Consider the following 23,684-nt stretch of genomic DNA (forward strand, 5'->3'; position numbering starts at 1 on the left):
GGTTTATAGAACCTCTAGAGAAATATACTGAGCAGACCCTGGTGAGAGTATGTAAGAAAGATATAGAGGAACTCTGTATCCCTGTTTTCAGTTTTTCTTGTCATGTCATATACATGGCAAGAAACCATATGTGATTTCTCTTTACCTGTCCCCTTTCTTACTACTATCGCTTTCCTTGCTATTCTTCCTGACAGTGCAACAACAAACTTATCCCAAGGACAGTTGTTTTCAAAAGTATTGGTATGGCATCTTAAGCTCCTTGGAGGAATGCTGATGTATGTTAATAAGTGAGCAGTAAAGAGATAAGATCATAGTGAGGGCTCAAGTGTTCAGGAAAGCTTGACAGTGCTCAAATTGATTTTGAGAGAATAAACAAGAGTGTAAACATTCGTATATATTTCAAACTATAAACACTGATTAAATATTCCATAAAATAAATAAATGTATATTACATTTTAAAATATAACTCTTTAAAATATAAAGTTGTTAAAATTGTGTCTGCTGATTTTGGAGTTAGGTTACACTTTGCTCATTTTGCTTTTAATTTTTCAGTGTTACTTTCACTAGGTACTGCACAGCATGCATTTTATATTTTTGAATGGTCTATACTCTCTAAGTGCCTGCATGTTTTTTTCTGAACAAAAGTGATTCAGAGGGGAAAAATTAATAAATTTTTCTTTTACATGAACTTTTAGTTTAGGAGAAATATATTGCTGTGTTAAATTATACTGTATCTTTGCCAAACACATTGGAAAAGAAGCAAACATAATTATTCAGAGATTGATACTCCTCTTGCAGAAGGAGTTTTTAGGGTTTTTTTTTCCCCAAACAAATTCAGTTGCAGAAGCAGGAGTGATGTTTCACTGTGCCCTTGAACTTTATGGTATTGTCTCGCTTGAACTTTTTTTTTTTTTGCATTTCATTTTACTATTGGAAAGTCAGTTCATAAAGTCTTGCTGCCTATTTTCTAAAATTTAGGAGCTTCTTAACCTATTATTGTTAAGATGATGGTGTCAATTGTTAAAATGTAAGAAACACACATTGTGAACTGTACTAGTAGCTCCTAAAAATGACATATAGTCATACAAATTTAACTAAGGTGTACCACTGCAAAAGGAGGAGTCTCACTACAATTATAAAATGATGTTATTTTCTGTTCAGCAGTTTGTTTTACTTCTAATCATGCTAATTAATTAAAGGAGCTGTTACTATAATATGCAAACAGGGAATCTGAGAAACAGCGTACTTTTAAGTCTCCAAGTAAAGTTAAGTCAATCTAGGCACAGGCAATCAAATATAATGAAATCACTTGCTAGTGCCAAGCTTGCCAAAAGTGTGAAATTTGACCAGGGAGTAAAAGGATTATAATTAGATTTCCTACAGAATAATAACTAAGTGGGTGAAATCAGTAAAAAGAAAATATTTCTTTGTTAGCTAATGGTACTGCTGTACAGTTTTAGTTTTTATCAGTGCACTTGTAGGTGTGTTAATTTAATTTAATTTTATCACCAAAAATGCATTTTGCAAATGGTACTTGAATGTCATTTTTGAAAATCATTGATTGAAGGTGCATTTAATGACAGTGGTATGATTATTTTATGTAAAACATAGATTGGTTGAAAAGATAGTTGAAGTGTTGTCTTGGAGGCCCCCAACTCAGTTATGGGAATCTGAATAGGATGATATTGTTGAATATGCTACATCAAATAATTCACCTCTAACTATAGCGCATATAGCCATCAGAGTGAGCACAGATTCATCATTTGATCACCTGAAAGCATTCAGGAGGGGTTCTCATTGTTCTCATAGACTTTCCTAGACTGCTAAAATGTAAGGGATACAGATATCCTTTTATTAGAAGGAGGCCTATGCATGATATCTTGCCTGTCAAACAACATCCAAAGCATTAAAGACATGCAATAACTAAGCTGAAGGGATTTATAATGCATATAAGAATCTTAGGACATGAGCAATTTGAATGGATATCCAGGTAGAAATAAAAACTGAATATGATGTTATTATATCTAAGGATGGTCATGTAACACTTTTCTAAGTCCCCTTTAAACTCTCCAATGGAGATTTTTGTAGTGGAACTAAGTGAATTTCAAAGAGTACCAGGTGACTAATACATTTCTATCCAGCAGAGCTTTTGACAATAAAATGAGAAAGCACTTCACTGAAGCTGAAAGTGTTTACTGTGATGGAGGCTAGTTTTGGAAATAGCATCTTATTGGCATGTATGAATTGACACTCACAAACAAAGCTACAGAATAATCTTCAAAGTTAAAAATAAGTAATTGAGGGAAGTGGAAAAAATGAAAACAATATCAAAATAGTTCACAAAATTTCAGAACAATAACACCCAAGAGCAAAATTATCAGAGTAAATGGAAAAGTAATGATTAAGCTTGCATTTTCTGTTTTCCAAGTATTATATATTTTCTGAGAGTCATAGATATATATATAAAAGTAATCTTTCCATCTGAGCATCCTAAATAATCAGCAAAGTTATGGGGATTTTTTAAAGGTAATTGTTTGACCTAATTGATTTATTGACTTATATCTAAGACTAATTCTAATAGTACTTCCAGGTGCATTTCCCCTGGCCAGTAGAGTAAATATTTTTTGTTTAAAAATAAGTTCATTTATAACTACATGTAAACTCAGAGCTTTAAAATGTGGAATACAGGGTACTTGGAGAGAGGCGAAAGCTAGAGAAGGTGGAGCAGTTATTTAATATATAAGAATTGTTAATGAAGTTGAACTTAAATATTTGAAAATTGATAGAGGTGATGGTAGCTTGTTATCGGGATTATAAGTAATAGTGCCCTATTGTAGTTGAATTTGATTGAAAGTGATTGTGTAAAGCCATGTATGTCACCAATTAACACTACAAATATAAATAAGTTCTTACATGAACTATTACAACTGTAAAAATATAATAGAAGGACATATGGGAAAAACATAGCTATTGTAAACTATGGACTATAGTTAACAGTATTATTTAAATATTTTTTCATCAATAGTAACAAATTTGCTACACAAACACTATGGATGAACAATAGGGAGGGATAAGGAGAATGGGAGGATTTGGGTTTTATTTTTTTATTATTATTTCTGTTCTGTATTAATGAAAATGTTTGAAAATTGATCATAAGGATGTATGCACAACTATATGACGACACTGTGAGCTAGTGATTGTATGCTTTGGATGGTTTGTGTGATGTGTGAATAGATCTCAATAAAGCTGAAAATAACTAAAAGGAATATTTTTAAAAAGTTATTTTAGGCTTTAAGTTGTGATTCTACTGCCATGTTAATTGAAGGCATCCACTCTGCAAAAGTGATGTGGGAGTTTTATCATTAATAGTGCTTAAATGTTGTGCAAGGTCTGGGGAGAATGTGTACTTTTCCATTTTTATTGCATTGCTCTAGAATATTATACTGTAATCTATAGGCAGGCCTTCAATGAGGAATTATTAATCCATCATATCTATCATGTATGGACAATATTGACCACAAATACTATACAATTTCATTTGTAATTTGGAAAAAATAATAGAAGTCAACTCCCTTGCTTTAAAATTAGCTCCACTTCAATTCTTGTGAAAGTATATCAAATTTTCTCTTGTTTATCCAGAAAAAACTAGTAGAACTTATGAAAAGTACAGTCAGTGAAAAAAAATTTAAATGTGTTCTTCCCTAAGCACCAGTTAATATGTAAAAGCCATTTGTTGCTGCATTTTATTAAAATAACAATTTAGAACCAAATGGAGAGTGAATCTATTTTTGCTTTTATTGCCTAATTTATGTTCCATGAATAAGATACCTGTTGTCTGTTGGGTGGATTGGAAGTAACTTTAAGAAACCTTGAAAGCTTATATTTATCTCAGAGGTGGGAAAGATATAACTATGTGAACTGGAGGCATCATATATAAATTAAACATTCAACAACGAATTGGGGGGTGGTATTTGGTGATATAAGGTTAAAGGATAGTAAGGGTACAACTCACTGGTGACGTGCTTTGCACTCCTTCTAGTTCCCAAGCTGACTTTGTATTCCACTCAAAGGAAGGATACAATCAAGCCCAATCAAGCTTCTCAACGACTGGATCTATATTTGTGCATCACTGATTCAGAAAGGATCAGATCTTCAGTCTGTCACATCCCTGCCATGGCCTTGGTATGCAATGGCAACCTCAAATAACAGGTCTACCACTAGTGGGGCTTTCTTAAGTTTAGTTAATACAAGTTTAATTAAACAAACATTGAGTCCAATCCAAATTGACTCTGCTCATATAGACACAGCCTGAAGGAAGAAAGCAGGAAAACAGAAGGTGGATAAAGACTAGCAAAGGCTTTGTTGAATGATCTAAACATACATACTTTCACATGTAACAAAGCTAATGCCTTAGGTTAAACCAGCTGCCACAGAATCAAGCATTACCAGAATATCTAAGAGCTCTGACTCTTCTGGTTTTGAAAACTGATTTGAAAAACTATATGAATGAGAGTTTCTAAGTTTCTTGAAGCTACTACATAAAATGGTGACCCTCAAAAGAAGTCATATGGACTTTTTTTTTAATGAAATCTAGTTCTGTTGCTTTCATTTAGATCCAGTCATTAAATAAACCTTCAGCAAGTAACTTATTTATGGTTGTCTTCCCTTTGGAAAGTTAGGAAATCACTTTCTCATGGATATGTTCCTTCCCTTTTATTAGAATGAGGTATTCTTTTCACAATAATTCTGAAAATAAATGTAATCTGTACATAAAGGGCTAGCAAACTGCATTAGAATCACAGTGGAACATATCTAATGGTCAAATTCAATGCTTATTTCTATGTGCTTTTGCACTGCAGTGAAACTCTATATTGATTTGTTTCATCTGTTTTTTTATTATTAAATAAATTTTATAGTGTCTTTTAAAGGATCTAAGAATTTATGGGAATCCTACAAATCATAAATTATAAGTAGTGTTTATTTCTATATGTAAGTGGTTTCTAAAATAATATGAAATTAACATCATAATTTAAAGGTTAACAAAGAAAACTGTCATCTAAAAGACTTAAAATATTGATAGGCTACAATTTATGTACCTTATGACCTTCACAAACAGTAAAGAGGTTTAAAAATGGCACTGTATACTTCTGAAAGGTAAATTGAATTCACATTTATGCATTTTTAGAATATGTATAACATATAAACATATATTCTTTGTTAGCTAAACACATAATAGATTTGCTCACGTTTTGTATGTAAAATTATTAGTCTCTAAGTATCTGTACTGTTATTGGGCTTTCAAAAACATATTAAGTTTAAATATATACAAACACTTCAGAGAACACTGAAAGCTTTTTCTGTCATAATGGAAGAAGAGTTAAACTTATTTTGATTTGATGAAGAGTACCAATATAGGAACTCATTCCCACTATCCACAGGGGTCACAAATTAAGCAGTATAAAAAAAGTATGCTGTTTACTGTACCTTGCATAGCAGTATTATCATGAGAACTCTGGTTATTTTCTATTTCAATATCTGGAATTCCAGTCTCTGAAAGAAGTAATGTTCAAGATTAAGGTACAACTCTTTATTTCCTGATTCCATTTAAAAGGAATATCTTCAGTAAGCCAGTATTTAGTTCTGTAGAAAACACCAGAACTTGTATGGCATTTTGGTTTTTGTCTGTTTCTTCTTAATTTTAAGAAGGAGGATGATAAGCTGTAGCTGGGTTCTATTACACATATATTTCCAGGTATACAGTAAACATGTCTTTTTTCCATTTCAATCACTCGAGATGAATCTCCAGAAAATAATCAGTCCATAAGAGTCCCTAAGACTAAAAGGTAAAATTGCCTGACTGCAGAATAATAAAAAGATGATGGATATAATTACTTAAGTATAAGTGTCTCATTCTTATGGTATATTTTTCATTTGCAAAATGTGCTAGATGATGAGAATATCTCTATGCTAAATGCAAGTGACCATCGAATACAAGTTATGGCTCCAAGGGCAAATTTCTTATTAGCTTCTAAAACTTCTCTATAACCAATGAATACATTTAATGTTTTGAAAAAAAAACAAAAAGAAATAAGTAGTTGAGTTTTTATTTTCAGCTTTAAATATGAACTGTAATAATAATAGCTATTCACACATGAAGAAAAGCTAAATATGACATTTCTATATATATATATTTGCTTGGACAATCATGGATATTGTAATAAAAGATGCTTCTGTATCATCCAATGCCATCAAGGATTAGCATGAGAAAGAAATTATTTGAATACAAGGTATTCACCATGCTGTAGAAACAGTTGCTTCTGTGTTATAATAATGCATATTGGAACTAGAATGGCACTCGCTTAAAGGTGGATTTCAAATACGTAAAAAAAAATCCAAACCTCCTCAGACTTACAAGTTCAGGGTCTCAGAAAACAAGAATGCACAGAACATTTGTCACATTGATGGTCAAAAATATTATTTTTTAAGATCTTGGATGAAGATGGATGCTAGCTCCCACTGTGTAAGATGTCTCATTATATGAAACATTAATGTGTTATTTATCCTCTCATTCCTACATTTCAATGAATCATCATTGTCTATGTACTGTTGGCATAATGGTTCATCAGTAAATACAAGAATTGTAAAAGAGAATTTAATTGGACATATAGAAAGGAAAATGTGCTATTGGACATTTGTCTAAAATTCTTTATTCACTCTTAAAACAGATCACCAAATCCACTCCCTTTTTAGTTCTATGTATGCATCATATGTCTGACTGGGGTATATATTGTATGCATGTGTATATAAAATCCTTAGGCTTACCTTTATATACATATATATCACTTACTATACCAGCTGTCAATGTGCTAGGAAAGAAAAATCTGGATATTCTATGAGCTGAAACAATTTGATGGGATTTCAAGATGAAAAATAGAATAAGAAAAAAATTGTAAATAAGAGATTTCATGATGCAACTACCTCCTCCCACAGTATCTCCAGAGATTTACTTAGAACACTCCTTTTCAATGAGATGTTTCTCAAGCACCTCAACACTGATGAATTCTACATTAAAGGAACCAACATTCTATCTTGAACAAAATAGAGTTCACCAAACATCAGCATACTCTAATATAAGTGGACATAAAACATTTACATTTTGGATCCAGGAAAGTTATCAGTATTACTGCATATACTGCAAATGTCAGCAGGATTCCCAGTTATTCTTTGGCTATTTTTATAGAGACTATTTTGACTGGTTTAATTAATGATCTAAAGTAACAAACCACAAACTGACTTTTTAATTATTCCTAAACAAAGCCTTTCTTTCTTTCTTTTAAACCAGGCTTTCCTTTATGTGCTGTGCATGTGAAAGTCCTGCCCAGATATTACCTTTCAACATCCTCAGGCCACTGTCACTAGCAGCAGCTAGCTTAAGTGCCTGCTCCACTTGCTCTCGGCGCTTTGATTCAAATTCCAAAGCCTCCTGAAGTTTTCTCTTAGCTTTTTTCTCCTTCTTCAGGCGCTTTTGTATGGTGGCTGAAATATGAAGTGATAAATAGTTTGTAAAGACTCGGTCAGTAAAATAGGGTTGGTAGTTTTGAGAAATCATAAACATATAGATATACATACCAGTTACATACAGGTTAAGATATAAATGACTACATTATTTTTATACCAGTTCTCATTAGGCTATCCAAAGAGTGCGTTGTTTACTGTAATTCACTTATACAATCAGCTTCTTTTGATTTTCACCTTTCCAGTTTGCATGCTGTATATACACATGCATTTGTATAGTAGTGGCAGTTGTAGGGGAAAATTGTTTGCTTTGGCTCACTGCATGCATTTGATGATAACATTAAATATTATATAAATCTAAATCTCTAAGAATTTACTCATATTGTTCATCACGTTATTGCAAGTCATACTCCAAAAATGGAAAAACAGTTTTGAAAAAGTCTGTTGATTGACAAAAAAAGGTATTTCTTTCAAACTTAGAAGTGGTAAGCATCTATTTCACTGAGGCATTACCATTTCATTTATTATCTCTTTAAATAAATGCACATATAATCAGATTTTATATATATTTATATATATTCAAACATCTTGAGTAACTTTCAGTCATGATCATATAAGCAAGCAATACCTCAATTCTCAAAGAGTTTATGTTTTAACTAGAAACTTTAACTGCCCTAAAGCATGATAGTATTTATAAATTCTGAAACCTTAAATTCTTTGGTAATTTCCCATATAGGAATTTCAGGCACCAGCAATTCATTGGTTCATAGCAACAGTTTAAACAGACTGACTTTCATATTCTATTTATATCAGTTAAAAAATTAAGATATAGATGTTATGTCAATAGAAAAACACTCAATGAACATTAAGCAAAATAATAAATCATGTGATGTCTTAAACTATTAAACATATATATATATATTTGAAATATTTCTACTGAACTGATTATAATGCTAATTTGAGTTTCAATTATATTCACCACAAAGTTCAATGTCTTCTTATAAAAGGCCTTCAGCAACTTGAAGAAAGTCAGGTACCAAGTAAATTTATGATCACTTGAGACAAAAATTCAGAGGACTAAAGTAATAACAAAATGGAAATGTTGCATGAATGATATTGAAAATGTATCATTTCTATTATTTTTGATAAAAGACTACTGAATAAGGTTGAACAAATATGCCCATTACTACCACTATTATTCAACATTTTACTGGAAGTTCTAGCCAGAGAAATTAGATAAGAAAAAGAAAGAAAAGTCATTTGAATTGGAAAAGAAGTAAACTTTTCCCTATTTGCAGATGACACGATCTTATTTATAAAGATAATCCTAAAAAATACATAACAGCTTCTAAAGTTAATAAAAAAAGTTCAGCCATGCCTGGGGTACAAAATCAATATGCAAAAATTGGTGGACCTTCTATACAATAATAATGAATAATTTGAAAAGGATATCAAGGAAAAAATTCTATTTACAATAGCAACTGAAAGAGTCAAATATCCAGGAATAAATTTAAGCAAAGGATATACATAATACATCATAAAACATTACCAAATAAATAAAAGAAAACCTAAATAAAAGGAAAGCACATTTCATATTCATGGATTGGAAGATTAAATATTGTTAAGATGTCAATTATACCCAAAGAAATTTATAGACTCAATGCAATCCCAAACAAAATCCCAGCAGCCTTCTTTAACAGAAATGGAAAAACCAATGATCAAATACACATGGAAGGGTAAGGGGCCCCAAATAGCCAAAACTATCTTGAAAAAGGAGAACAAAACTGGAGGACTCACATTTCCTGACTTTAAAGTTTATTACAAAGCTACAGTAAAAAACAATGTCATGCTGGCACAAGGACAGACATATAGCTCAATGGAATCAATTGAGAGCGCAGAAATAAACTGTCACATTTATGACCAATTGATTTTTGACAAGGATGCCAAATCCACTCAAAGGGGAAAGTATAGTCTTTTCAAAACGTTGTATTGGGGAAACTGGATATCCACATGAAACACAGTGAAAGTAGACCCCTACCTCACTCCATATACAACAATTAGCACATAAATAGATCAGATACATAACTATAAGAATTAAAACTCCTAGAAGAAAGCATAGAGAAACATCTTCCAGCCTTGTATTCGTATAAATGGATTCTAGAACTTACACCAAAAGCACCAGAATAAATAAATAAATAAGTAAATCATAAATGTAACTTCATCAAATTTAGTAAATTTTGTGTATCAAATGACTTTATGGAGAAAGTAAAAATACAACCTATAGAATGGAAGAAAATTTTTGGAAAACTTAGATCTGATAAGAGTTTAATGACAAGAATATATAAAGAACTACTACAACACAATAATAAAAAGGGAAAAAACAATTAAGAACGGACAAAGGACTGGAATAGATATTTCTCAAAAAAAAGATATACTAATGGCCAATAATTACATAAAAAGATGCTCAACATCATTAGTCATTAGAGAAATGCAAATCAAAGCTACAATGAAATATAACTTCATGGTTGTAGCGGAATGGCTATTGTTAAAAAAAAAAAAGAAGTGCCAGCAAGGATGTGGATATATAGGAAATATATATACATTGTTGATGGGAATGTAAAGTTGTGCAGCCATTGTGGAAAACCATTTGCATGTTCCTCAGAAAGTTATGTAAGTAATTATCATATAATCCACAATCATACTTCTGGGTATATATCCAAAGAAATGAAAGCAGAGACTTGAATACCTATTTGCACAATGTTGTTCATAGCAGCATTATTCACAATGGCCAAAAGATGGAAGCAAAGTGTTCTTAATAGGAAAGCAGAGATGAACAATGTTTAGTATATACATAAAGTGGAATAGTATTCAGCTATAAAAATGAATGATGTTCTGCTACATGCTACAACATGAATGAATTTTTTTTAACATTAATGAATTTTGAAGACGTGTTGAGTAAAATAACCCAGAAAAAATGGGACAAATATTGCATGATCTGACTGATATGAAATCATTAGAATAAGCAAACTCATTGAATCAAAATCTAGAATATAGATCACCAGGGGATGGGTAGGGTTAGGGAATTGGAAATTAAGGCTTAAAATGTACAGTGTTCCTATTGAGAATGATGGAAACATTTTGGTAATAGATAGTGGTGACACAGCACAACATTGTGCATGTAGTTAGCATCACTGAAATAAATACCTGGATGTGAATAAGAGGGGAAATACTAGATTGTATTTATGATAACAGAACATTTTTTGAATAAAATCCATGGAACTATACTACACAAACAGTGAAACTTACATTAAACTATGAACTATAGCTAATAGTAAATTATAAAAATGTGCTATCTTCAACTGTACCAAATGTTCCACACCAATGCAAGATGTTAATAATAGGGTGGTACATGGGAATCCTGTATTTTTGCATGATTGCTTTGTAAGCCCAGAACTTCTTTAATGAACAAAAATAATTAGATATTTCCCCTGCAAACATTGAGATGATAACAATGCTGGCTCATACCTTAGTTGCTGCCTTGTGAGAGATTATGGACTAAAGGACCCAACTAAACCAAACCCAAATTCTTGATGCACAGGAAATGTAAGATAATAAATGTGTGGCTTAAATTAAATTAAATTAAAAGTATGAAATTTATGATTTTGCATGTTGTAAACAATGTCTGGCATGCTATGTTTAAAATCATATACATTAATAATTGCTACTTTTTATTTACAGCATAATATATACTGAATATTTTATTGAGAAATTATTTCATTTAGATTTCACAACAACCAAGCAAGGCAAAGTACTGTTATCTCCATTTTATAGATGGGGAAACTGAGTCCTTAAAAGGTCAAGACATTTACCCATGATTGCAGAGTTAGTAGTTTTCAAAGCCTTAAGACCAAAGATTCATAGGTAGTGTTTTCAAAACCTGGGAACCACAGAGTTGACCAGGAAACTGAGAGAAGTGACCGTCAAGGTCTCTTATAGCTCTAACATTCTGTGATTCTAAGTGTTTGATCAGCAAATAATGTTTTTGCATGTGTATACGTGCATTTAACTCAAGCAGCACAGTTTGACTAATAGCAAAAATGTAATTAGATGGAATATTTTTTTTTAGTGTGGGTCATTGCTTTTACATAATTAAAAAAAGAGAGAGAGTCATAGGGATTCTTATTTTATATGTAGCCGATTATCATTATTTATGGATTTCATGTTTCTGAATTTGGCCACTTGCTCATGTTTATCTGGAACCCCAAAATCAATACTCATGCCCTTTTGCAGTACATGGAAATGCACAGAATGGTGAAAACTTTTGAGACACCCACTTTCTCATGTTCCCAGCTGAGGTCAAACAAGTTTCTTGTTCTTGCCTTCTTGTTTCAGCTATAAACAAGTATTCTTTACATGGCATATTTAGGGATAGTTTTTGGCATTTTTGTACTTGTTATTGGTGGCTTTGCTGTTTAAAATGCCCCCCAGAATAGTGCTGACGTGCTGCCTAAGGGCAAAAAGGTTGTGATATGCCTTACAGAGAAATTATGTGTGTTAGGTAAGTTTCCTTCAGGCATGAGTTGTAGTGCTGTTGACAATGAGTTCAATGTTCGTGAATAAACAACATGTATTTAATATCATGCCTTTAAACAGAAACACACAAAAAACAAGGTTATGCATTGATAGGTTCATGAAAATGTTATGCCCAGAAGTGCACAGGCATCTCCTAACACTGTTTTTCCATTAGAGTAATGGGTAATTTGGTAATTTAGCATTCATGGTAATTCTGTAGATCATGATTACTGTCAATAATAAGAATTATATATACATTTATTTACAATTCTTATTATATACTTGGAGCGATGTTACTTCATAACCATGCCATCAGTTGTGTTCTTCTGTCCTTTGAATCATATGATTTCAGATAAAAAGTTCATGCTTTGTTGTAAAAATTTAAGTATACTGGGTATGAGATATTTAGGTATTATGTAGAATTTCAGAAGTGGGAAAGGAATTTAAGAGATTATCCATTTCAACTTTTGTAAAAGATAAAGATACTAAGATTGATAGAGGTGGAGTAGACAGTTTATCTAAATCAATGATGATAACAGTAGCTTCCTATGATTATGTTAGTTATTAGATCTAAAATGCTAAAAAGAGTGCTTGACTCATAGACACTTGAGAAGCATTAGGTAGAAGGAGTGATAGTACAAATGGTAGTACTAGTTGCAATAGTAAAGACAGTAGTTTTAATAATGATAGTAATAATAGTAGCAGGGGTATCATTATTGTATTATAATAAATGATGAATTTATTAAATGCAAATACTTCAGAGTAAATTTTATTATAGATCCAATATTGTATCTACACTGTCAAAGACTTTTAAAAAAGACAATAGTTGTGAGAGCAAAGATAAAGATAGATCTGAATGTTTGAGGAGAAGTTAATAAGCAGGAATTAGAATAAGTAAATTCCCAAAAGTAGAGGTCAATTTTACTATATGTAATGCCTTTTTAAAAGTCAACTTGAGAATTTAATTATATTCAACATGTGTTTCTTTGGTCCTTTACAACTTAAAAAATACCTACAAAAGAAATGTGAATTTTTGTGATTGTTTATCATGATAGCCTATTTTGCATACCAAATATCAGAAAAATACTAATTCCTTCAAAGGTTAAAAAGACACCTTAGCCTTTACTTTGTTATATTTAATGAATTAGGCAAGATAAGAAAAACTGCTTTAATCCTTTATCAATGCAATCTTTTATAAAATTTGAACTTGAAAAAGGATTTTTAGGCCCTAAGGAAAACATACACTAAGTTTGCAATAGCTTGAAACCAATTTCAGAGTAGTTTTGAACTACTTTGGATTAGTATAAAGTTAGTGGATTCCAATCAATAGTTATGCTTCCTTGATCTAAGAGGAATTATTCAGATTGTGAATTTGCTTCCCTTTTCTTTTCCTCTCCTTTCCACTCTTTTACCCTTGATTTTTTTTTAGGCCTTGTGACCACTCATCAAAAAGTAAGCAGAGAATGGAAAGAAGCTGAAATTCACTTTAACTGCTGTTTAGAATTTTATGGTAACTGTGGGGAGGAGATGGAGATTATTGACTAAAGGCAATTAAAAAAATTTCTGTGGTTTTGATATGACTTACACTCATGATTCAGTATTATAGATAATCAAATGGCTATCAATGTTCAGAAAGATAACTGAAGAGGTGAACAATTTGATATTTGTACATTCTGGCCCCTTGTCCCCTTCTGCTTTTTTACCCTAATTTTAGTCATCATCACCAACACCTATATGAAAGCAGTCTACTTTTACATAGTCTCCTTGCTTCTAGTCTTAAACCAACTCCCTTCTAATCTATTCCAAACACTGGAGTGGCTTATCTAATTAAAATCAGACCAGATGTCTCCCATGTTTATCTTTAATACTTTCCATCACCAACAGGATAAAATCTAAGCTAATCTATTACAAGATTAAAAATCTCCTTCATAATTTAGCTTCAACCTCCACCCCCTCCCTTCTCCCACTAGCCATTTCTTAATATTCAAAGCCACAGTATTAAACAGTGTATGAAGTAGCCCATGTATGAGGTTTCTTGCCTTCATGCCTAAGCTCACTGATACCTCTGTCTAGAATTCCCAAATCACTCAGGCCCACTCATGTCGTTTTTAAGCTTGCTGATATTTTAAGACTCAGGTTCAGGTGTCAGTATAGAAGCATTCCATAACTACAACCTATCCCCCACCTGGATAAGCTAACTACCCGCATTGTGTATAACCATATATACTGTATGTCATTTCTCTTGGGAGTTTGTTTTGAAATTAACTGGTTGTTTATCCTATCCCTCCAAAATGTAAATCCTTTAAGGTCTGGGACTGAGTTTTATTCATCTTATAACCTCAAAATCTAGGACTCTGGTATAGTGTAAGAATTTCATCCATAAGGAATGCTAAGCAATTGACATTCAGGTGTAATTTAGGAAATTGTGAGAACAATATTAATATTCATTTTTCCAAATCTGCAACTAGCCCAAAATGAAAATCTAGTTCATTTTTTTTGCTTAAAAAAGAGATAGTATAGAGTGGGCCACGGTGGCTCAGCAGGCAAAGTTCTGGCCTGCCATGCTGGAGAACCGGGGTCAATTCCCCATGCCTGCCCATGCAAAAAAAAAAGATAGAGAGAGAGATAGTATAAATTTCTTACTTTATGGCTTATGTAACAATATTTGATTTGTAACTTATTCTTTGTTTTCAGCAGTTCTAAGCTATTCAAAAGTAAGCTATCTTACTTATGAAAATATCTCCAACATACTACCAATGCTGTGATTGAAATTATTACACTTACTTCTGCTTTGAAGTTCAACTGCAAGTTGTTTTTCAAGGTTTTCTCTAATTTTTCTCTCTCTATAGAACTCCATTCGCAGTTCTGTCTTTTCTTGCTGAACCTGCTTCTCCTGAATGTGAGCATTATCCAAAGCCACTTTCAGTAGACCCTGCCAAAATACAGTAAATGACATGCAGTTCATCTTATCTGTTTTAATTTATCAAATATGAAACAATATATGCAGGTGCGAATGTATTTTATTACATTTAATTTGTTTATAGAAATATTGTTGACCTGAATGTTGGTCAGCAGAGTCTCCATGGAAGATAGACTATCAGCAAAAATGAATGGTCCGGGAAATCCAGGAGGCAATGCCTGCCCAGCAGGCAGCTGGATCTTGTCCAAGGGTGGCTTCAGCATTGGAATTTGAACTCGTATCTCTTCTGAAAAAAATTAATATCAGAAGTTTCACTTGATAGCAGCTAAAATTTTTCACTATATTGATTTCACCTCCATCAGGCATCCATAAAATTTTGTTTCTAACAATTAAATGATGGAAAACTCATAAGTAGAAGTCAAATCTATTCCTCAGCTGCCTCTAATTTCTCCAAAATAAATATTTTATTAACAAACAAGTGAAACTGAAATGTTTATTGATAAAAAGGTATAAAAATAGAATAAACAAATTTAAGATATATACAATTAACATAAAGTTTATGAATACTTACAAATTAAATAATCTGGTCACTTCCTGAAAAAAGTACAAACTGCTTTTTAATTTTTCCTTCAAATTCATCGATCTTTCTAAGTCTAGCTAGCTAGCTTGCTACTTATCTACCTAGTCTTCATTTTTTATCAGCTTTATTAAGGTATAATTTGCATATCACTTAGTTTAAGTATACAATTCAATGATTTTTTATAAATGTACAGAGTTGCGCAACACAAATCCATTTTAGAACATATCTATCTCCTGGAAAAGATTCCTCATTTACATTACAGTTACTCCTCTTTTCCAAACCAAGGCCCAGATAACCACTAATTTACTTTCTGTCTCTATAGATTTGCTTTTCTGAACATTTCATATACACATACGCATACAATATGTGATCCTTTGTGTTTGGTATTTTTACCTTAGTATAATGTTTATCCATATTAAAGCAAGTATCAGTAGTTTGTCCTTTTTATAGCTGAATAGCATTTAATTGTATCCATCTACCGCATTTTGTTTAACCATTCACCAATCGTTAGGCATTTGAATAGCTTCCAATGCTGCTTTTTAGTTTGAGAAATATTCCTCCTTAGAAAATATCAATTATGGTGTAAAGACACAAGTTGCATCTTTTCTCCTATATTTTATATTATCTTCCCCCGCATTCTCATTATTTCAGTGAGATTCTCCCTTAGCTTCATATAAAAAGACACCAAAAGAATTTTTTACTAAGATGCTCCAGATTTGTTTTGAATAAGTACTTCTAACTACAAAAGGAATCTTTTTTTATTTTGAGAAGCCTAACTACTTGCAAATGTACTTGAATTCTGGTTGACAATTAGTTATGTAAGAAGTATGAACTAGACAGCAATGCTTCTTTTGCAATTAGGGTGAGGGCTATTTGTACATTTGTAAAAAGAAACTGCTATAGAGAGGTAGCCTTGGGATGTAATCAAACAAATTCAATTACTGTTAATTATGGCTTCAACAGCAGGGCATTCTGCTGTGGAATTAATAGCAGCATATCAAAGTAAGCTATTTTACTCACCGCAGACCCATTCTTTCAGTAACAGGGACCAACCAGCAAAATTTCAAAATTTGTATTGAAAAATATGAATCTCTGTGGTCAGAAAAATTTTCGCTGACCCCATATATTTTACTGAGACTCGTTCAAGGATAAGTCTAGGCTTAAATTTAAATCTAACTAATTTTCATGTGAAAACAAAAAAAATCTAGCTATAGGTTCTGATTATTTTAGGGACACAAGTATGCAGTTGTCATGCAATTCAACCTCATTTTTTAAAAGGCAAGTAGCCTATATATTTAAGAGTCTTGAACCCCATTGATTTCACAGTCATCATGTTTTGCTGTGGGATTTCTTGTATGGGAAGCAGTGACATTCAATTGTAGGAACCTTTTTGATACTACTTAACGGCATGACATTTTCTCTCAATGAAAATGCTCTTAATGTAGGTCACCTTTACAATTTCTATTTTGCCAAAATATATAAGAATTAAAAATTTATTATTTTACAGAAACAAAAGTCTCACATTTTAATCCAAATATTTAAGAGTGTTTGTACATCGTTCCTAAATAATTCAATAAAATGCATAAGATAACCAGTTAATTTTACTTCAGTGCTGTAACCTATGATATTTCTTGTTTCATTAACGCTTTAATATGATATTTTGATATAAATACACCCTGTAAGTGTTTCCTTCAATCCTTTAGAAGTTAAATTTCCCAAATATTAAATTGTATTAATTTTAATATTTAAAATTAACCCTGACCTCTTTTAGGACATTTATTTGTTTACTTTTTTTAGTCAGTGACAGGGTTGAAAGAGATAGAAGCATTCCAGATGGAATCAGCACATTATCACAAATTCTTTGACTTAATTAAACTATAAGGTTTTAACATTTAAAATAATATCTCATAAAAAATTAAATCTTAAAGTATTTCTTAGGCAGCAGTTTTAATGTTTCTAAACTATGTTTCTTAAAAACTAACCCAGCACATAGTATTCATGTAGTTTGAAATCTGCACTTAAGTGCATTTGGTCTTAGCCACACAAGCACATTAAGTGACATCATCATGCTCTGTCAATATTAATAATAACTGGGGAGGGAGGATGAAAGATGTGTCCTCACTGTAGTCACCACTACTGTCCAGCACCAGTGGGTAGGCTGTGGCCAGGGACAGAGCCCAGGCAGCACACACTATCATGGCGGTGTACAGCCACAGGGCTAGGCACTCAGTGTAGAAGTGGTCTATTAGCACAGAGGGAAGAAAGTAGAGAAAGGTCATGAATTCGCAGCTCCCTGTCTAAGTACCCTGGACAAGCCAGACACTGTGAAATCACCTGTCATCCCTGGGACTTTCCACCTACCCAGATGACTATATACTGGAGAGGTACTCTGTTGAGCATGCCCCTTCAGTGTCTCAGTGGACTACCTCCTCACCCTTAGAGAGACCAGCAAGTAACACCTACAGCTGAGTCCTCTCTAGCTCTTGCTTCAGCCAGCTTATTTTTTGATCTACAGAAGCAAAAAATTTTTGCTTCTATAGAAGGTCCCTACAACATTTCTGGGTTGCCCATCATCCCTTACTGGGCACCATGATGATTTTGTCCAATTTTATCTTTGTCAGTTCCCTTTTCTCTTTCCCATCTCATCTCTCCCTATCACTGTTTCCACCTCCACCCCTGGCCTTATGCATCACTCCAGAACCCCCTTGCATTGAGTCGCATATTTCCATCCCCATTTTTCTCAGTCACCCCGAGAGCCTCACATCTGCCTCCAGGGTTCCTCTGTGGTAGTTAGGTTCAGGTGTCAACTTGGCCAGGTGAACATGCCTAGTTCTGTTGCTGTGGCTATGAGCCAATGGTAGTGAACCTCATCTGTTACTTATTACATCTGCAGTTGGCTAGGAGGCGTGCCTGCTGCAATGAATGATGTTTGATTTAATTAGCTTGTGCTTAAATGAGAGAGCTCAACATAGCACAGCCCAAGCAGCTCAGCATACCTCATCTCAGCACTCAGAGCTCAGCCCGGGCCTTTGGCATGCAGAAAGAAATCACCCAGGGTAAAGTTGGAACCTAGAGGCCTGGAGAGAAGGCCAGCAGAGACCATCCTGTGCCTTCCCACGTAAAAAAGAATCTCAGTTGAAAATTAGCTGCCTTTCCTCTGAAGAACCAATGAAAAAAATCCCCTTTTATTAAAAGCCAATCCATCTCTGGTGTGTTGCATTCTGGCAGCTAGCAAACTAGAACATCCTCTCTCCCCAAAACTCATTTCCTGTTTTCTTTGTCTTACTATTCCTTATGGCACTGGCTGTTCCATCTCTGCCACAGGTGGCTTCTGGGCCACTCCCTACTGATTCCTTCCATTTGCCCCCTTTATCACTCTTATCCCTGGCCTGGTCTTTATCACCTGAGCAGTCATTGCCCATGAACTTGCCAACCTCCTCCCTTTCCTTGCCTCTTCCCTCCCCTTTGCCCACTTCTCTGCCCTCAGTGCACTCACTGAAATCATGGGCAAGAGACATTCCTCCACCCTAAAACTTGCTCTTTTCTCCCTTCCAACAAAGCTCATATCCTGGAAACCTCCCTCTCCTTGACCTTATGTTGTCTTTTAAACTCACCTCTTCTTCTGACCCCACAATCCATCAAGCCAAAAGACCTTACACATCATGGCCAAAACCGGAATACCCAGAGTCTCACTAGGAAGTCACCCTCCACTACCCTCCCCCCACACCTGCATTACCATTAGCTTCCATTAATCTACTTTGCAGCCAGTGACAATTAACTCCATTGTGAGGTCTAATGAAAACCTGCCACCTGGCTGGCCACTTCTAATCCAGAAAATCCTCTTGCTGACTCCAAATTTGAAGTGGTCCTAAAGACCCAGCTCCAGGCTTGCCCAATTCGATTGAACCTAAAACAAGGTAGGTTGGTGTGATGTATAAGTTCATGTGTCAACTTGGCCAGTTGACAGTACCCGTTATCTGGCCAAGCAAACACTAGGCTATCCGTTGCTGTGAGGACATTTCATGGACTTAAATCATCAGCACATTGATTATATCTATGTATGATTACATTTTTTATGCCCTTAATTTTTTTAATGTTTTTTATTGTGAAATGTGACATATATACAAAAAAGCAACAAATTTCTAAATATATTTTAACAAGTAGTTATAGAACAGATTTGAAAGTTTGGTATGGGTTACAGATCCATGATTTTTTGTTTTTGTCTTCTGGTGCCTCCAAGACACTGGAGACTAGCAGAAATATCAATATAATGTTTCAGCATTCATACTCATTAGTTAAAGTCTATCTTCTCCATTATACTCCTCCTTCTCTCTTTTTTCATGAAAATAATATATGTACTAAAAAGCAATAAATTTCAAAGTACATAGCAACAATTAGTTGCAGAACAGATTTCAGAGTTTTGTATGGGTTACAATTTCACAGTTTTAGGTTTTTACATCTAGCTGCTCTAAGGTACTGGAGACTAAAAGAAATATCAGTATAGTGATTCAGCACTTATACTCATTTGTTAAACTCGAACTTCTCTGTATAACGCCACCATCACCTTTGATCATTCCCCCATTATGGCTGATTACATTTGCAGCTGGCTAATGGGAGTGTCTTCCACAATGAGTCATTTTTAATCTAATCCATTGAAAGCTTTAATGGAGAAGTCAGAAGAGAGAATCTTTCTCTTCATGTCAGCCAGCCAGCTTCTCCTGCAGAATTTATTGAAGACAATCATCAAAGTTTCCAGCTCACAGCATGCCCTACATAATTTGGACATGTGCACCCACATAATTGCATGAGACACCTTCATAAAATATATTCACAAATTTCTCCTGATGGTTTTATTTCTCTAGAGAACCCTGACTACTACAGCTTTGGTACTGGGAGCGGATTTTGAAAGACAGAATCTTAAAAATGCTTTTTTAAAATTGGTTTTCTCCTCTGATTAGACTCAAAGGCACTAATGACTATTTCAAATAATCATGATGGCACTGATAGTCCATAGCATGAGTTGGCAGTAGAGGTATGCAAAATGTCATTGTTTGATTCTTCTAATTGCATGTTTATAGGGGCAAGGCTCTGGGTGACAGTTTTTGACATGTTAATAGAGTTTTCTTGAATGAAAAGGTATAATGATGTTGGATGGTTGTTCCTAGATACACCAGATGCAGTCATAAAAGAAAGGGATGAGCTGAAGGCTATGAATTTGCAACTTAAGAACTATATAAAAGTTGTAAAAGTTTCTCTGTGGGCCCTGAAAGAAAATCTTCTTTCCTGTGGCTGCAGACTTGAAATCTCTGAAAACTAATGTATTTGTGCAAGTAGCAGATTTAAAATGTAAACTGAATTCTCATTCTTGTAGGGTATCTGCTGTTAAAGTGAGGGCATTGATTGGAAAGGAATGGAATGCTGAAAATTGGGAAGGGGACATGTGGGTTAAAAATTATGTCAGTGTGGACATTGAAATCCTAAATTCTGCTGAGTCTTTGCTAGATAAACCTGTAATGGTCTGCCCTGAGGAAACAGCACCCCAACTCAAGCCTGCACTTGGGAAAATGTCACCCAATCTCCAAGATGCACCAAGGAAACAGCTTCCTGACCTCCAATATGTGCTGAGGAGACTGTCAGCCTACCTCTACTTAAAAATATTATCCCTTCAGCATCTGCTAAACCTATATGTGAAAACCACCTCCCACGAGAGAACAGCTCTCATTCTTCTGTATGGAGAGAGATAAATCCTGTTTCATCAGATGAAGCTGCAAGGGAATTCCTTGAGGTAATTGGCTTGAAAGGCACTTCTAATTCTTTTCATGACCCACCCCACTAACCCTCTATACTTTCATGCCTATAACTAGACTAAAGTCCAAACATGCCCTGAAAGGTCAGGTACAAAGTGCGATCCACGAAGTATGCTATACTCCAAAGGAACTGCATGTATACCAATTTATATAGACAGAAATAAGGGGATTATGTGTGAGAATGTATATTAAGTGTGTGAGATAGTGGTGGAAGGACTATAAAGCTGGATCAGGCTGAATTTATTGATATGAGCCCATTAAGCACAGATTATGAATTCAATGTTAAAAGGGGTTGTAAAAGGCATTAACTGTTTGGGCTGAAACATGGATCAAAAAGTAGCTGACATTACCTGAGGTCAAAATGACAGAATTGCCCTGATATAATGTAAATGATGGGATCCAAAGGCTTAGAAAAATTGGAAAGTTCTAACAGATTAATCACAGAAGATTGCTCAAACACCCCAGGAAGGTCCACAGGACACACTTAGTTACCAGGACTGTGAGGAATAAATTTATGAGATTAGTTCCATCATCCATGAAGAGCTCTGTAGTCACCCTTCTCCATAATTCAGATATTACTGTGGGAACTGCTGTCAATGAGATGGAATCCTTAAACATAATTGGGATGATTGGATCTCGAGTTGGCAAAAGCCATGTGGCAGGATTTAATCACCAAGGACAAGGTGTGTGTGGCCACCATAATGGGCATCAGACTCAAAGTAGCAGTCAAAATACTCTGACTCACATACATCTATGACATTAGCTAGTAGACCATGGATTCCTAGAAGTAAAATAGATGGGCGTTCTACTAAGTTCATGTTTGAGCTGTATAAACAGAAGAGTACTAGTCAAATGAACAAAAGTCTAACTTGAATTACAAAAACAGAGTCACAGTCCTTTAATCAATCCCCAGATTTGAGAACATTTTCAGATCCAGAGAACATGGAAAAAAGGAAAGCCATGACCATTTGGGGAAGGACCCTGTGACACTGCCAAAAATTTATACTGTCAATCTTCCTCCCATCCTTCCTCAAGGAGACTGATGGGTTGTTACCACAGTAACTGTGCATTGGGGAAAAGGAAATGATAAGACCTTTCAGAGTTTATTAGATTCTGGCTCAGAATTGACATTATTTCCAGGAGACCTAACGCATCGCTCTGGTTCAGATGTCAGTGTGGGGGCTTGTGGAAGTCAAGTGATCAATGGAATTTTAGCTCAGGTCCATTACACAGTGGATACAGTGGGTCCCAAGAACCATTCTGTACTTATTTACCCATTTCAGGAATGTATAATTGGGATAGGCCTGCTGAGCAATTGGCAGAATCCCCAACTTGGTTCCCTGACTTATTGAGTGAGGGATATTATGATAGGAAAGGTCAAGGGGAAGCCACTAGAACTGCTCCTACCTAGCAGAATAGTAAAATGCAATACTGGCTTCCTTGAAGGATTGCAGAAATTAATGCCACTCTTAAGGACTTGAAGGATGCAGTGTTGGTGATTTCCACCATATCCAAATTCAGCCCTTTTATTTCACCTGTGAGAAAACGGATAGGTCTTGGAGGATGATTGTGGATTACCATAAACTTATCCTGGTGGTGACATCAATTGCAGCTGCTCTTCCAGATGTGGAATCATTACTTGAGCAAATTAATACACCCCCTGGTATCAGGTATGCAGTTACTGATCTAGCACATGATATTATCTCAATAACTGTTAGTAAGGACCACCATAAATGGTTGCATTCAGTCAGCAAACCCAGCAGTATACCTTCAGTCTCTTAGCTCAGAGGTATATCAACTCTCAAGCCTTATGTCATAATCTTGTCTGTAGGGACCTTCATCATTTCTCCCTCTTATAAGACATGACACTGAGTCCTTTATATTGATGCTATCATGTTGATTAGACCAAGTGTGCTGGTTTGAAAGGATGCATGCCCCTAGAAAAGACATGTTTTAATTTAAATCCCATTTCATAAAGGCAGAATAATCCCTATTCAATACTGTGTATTTGAAACTGCAAGAAGATCATCTCCCTGTAGATGTGATTTAGTCAAGAGTGGTTGTTAAGCTGGATTAGGTGACGACATGTCCACACCCATTTGGGTGGGTCTTGATACGTTTCTGGGGTCCTATAAAAGAGGAAACATTTTGGTGAGTAAGAGAATCAGAGAGAGCAGAGAATGCTGCAGCACCATGAAGCATAGAGTCCACCAGCCAGCGACCTTTGGAAATGAAGAAGGAAAACACCTTCCAGGGAGCTTCATGAAACAGAAGCCAGGAGAGAAAGTAG

The 23,684-nt window shown here is 34.4% G+C and overlaps 1 protein-coding gene across 5 annotated transcripts in view; it reads right to left on the bottom strand.

Annotated features, from left to right (window-relative positions):
* DACH2 (dachshund family transcription factor 2) overlaps positions 1 to 23,684 on the bottom strand; it is a 782,542-nt gene that overhangs the window by 37,489 nt on the left and 721,369 nt on the right. For all 5 annotated transcript variants that reach the window (XM_077145234.1, XM_077145235.1, XM_077145233.1 and 2 more), the window contains 4 exons: positions 15,145 to 15,293; positions 14,872 to 15,019; positions 7,390 to 7,536; positions 5,485 to 5,550 (listed from right to left, as the gene is read on the bottom strand). In XM_077145234.1, coding sequence (XP_077001349.1) covers positions 5,485 to 5,550; positions 7,390 to 7,536; positions 14,872 to 15,019; positions 15,145 to 15,293 — 510 coding nt within the window. The remainder of the gene's footprint in view (positions 1 to 5,484; positions 5,551 to 7,389; positions 7,537 to 14,871; positions 15,020 to 15,144; positions 15,294 to 23,684) is intronic.

Source organism: Tamandua tetradactyla, chromosome X, assembly GCF_023851605.1.
Source record: "Tamandua tetradactyla isolate mTamTet1 chromosome X, mTamTet1.pri, whole genome shotgun sequence".
NCBI classification, from domain to species: Eukaryota; Metazoa; Chordata; class Mammalia; order Pilosa; family Myrmecophagidae; genus Tamandua; species Tamandua tetradactyla.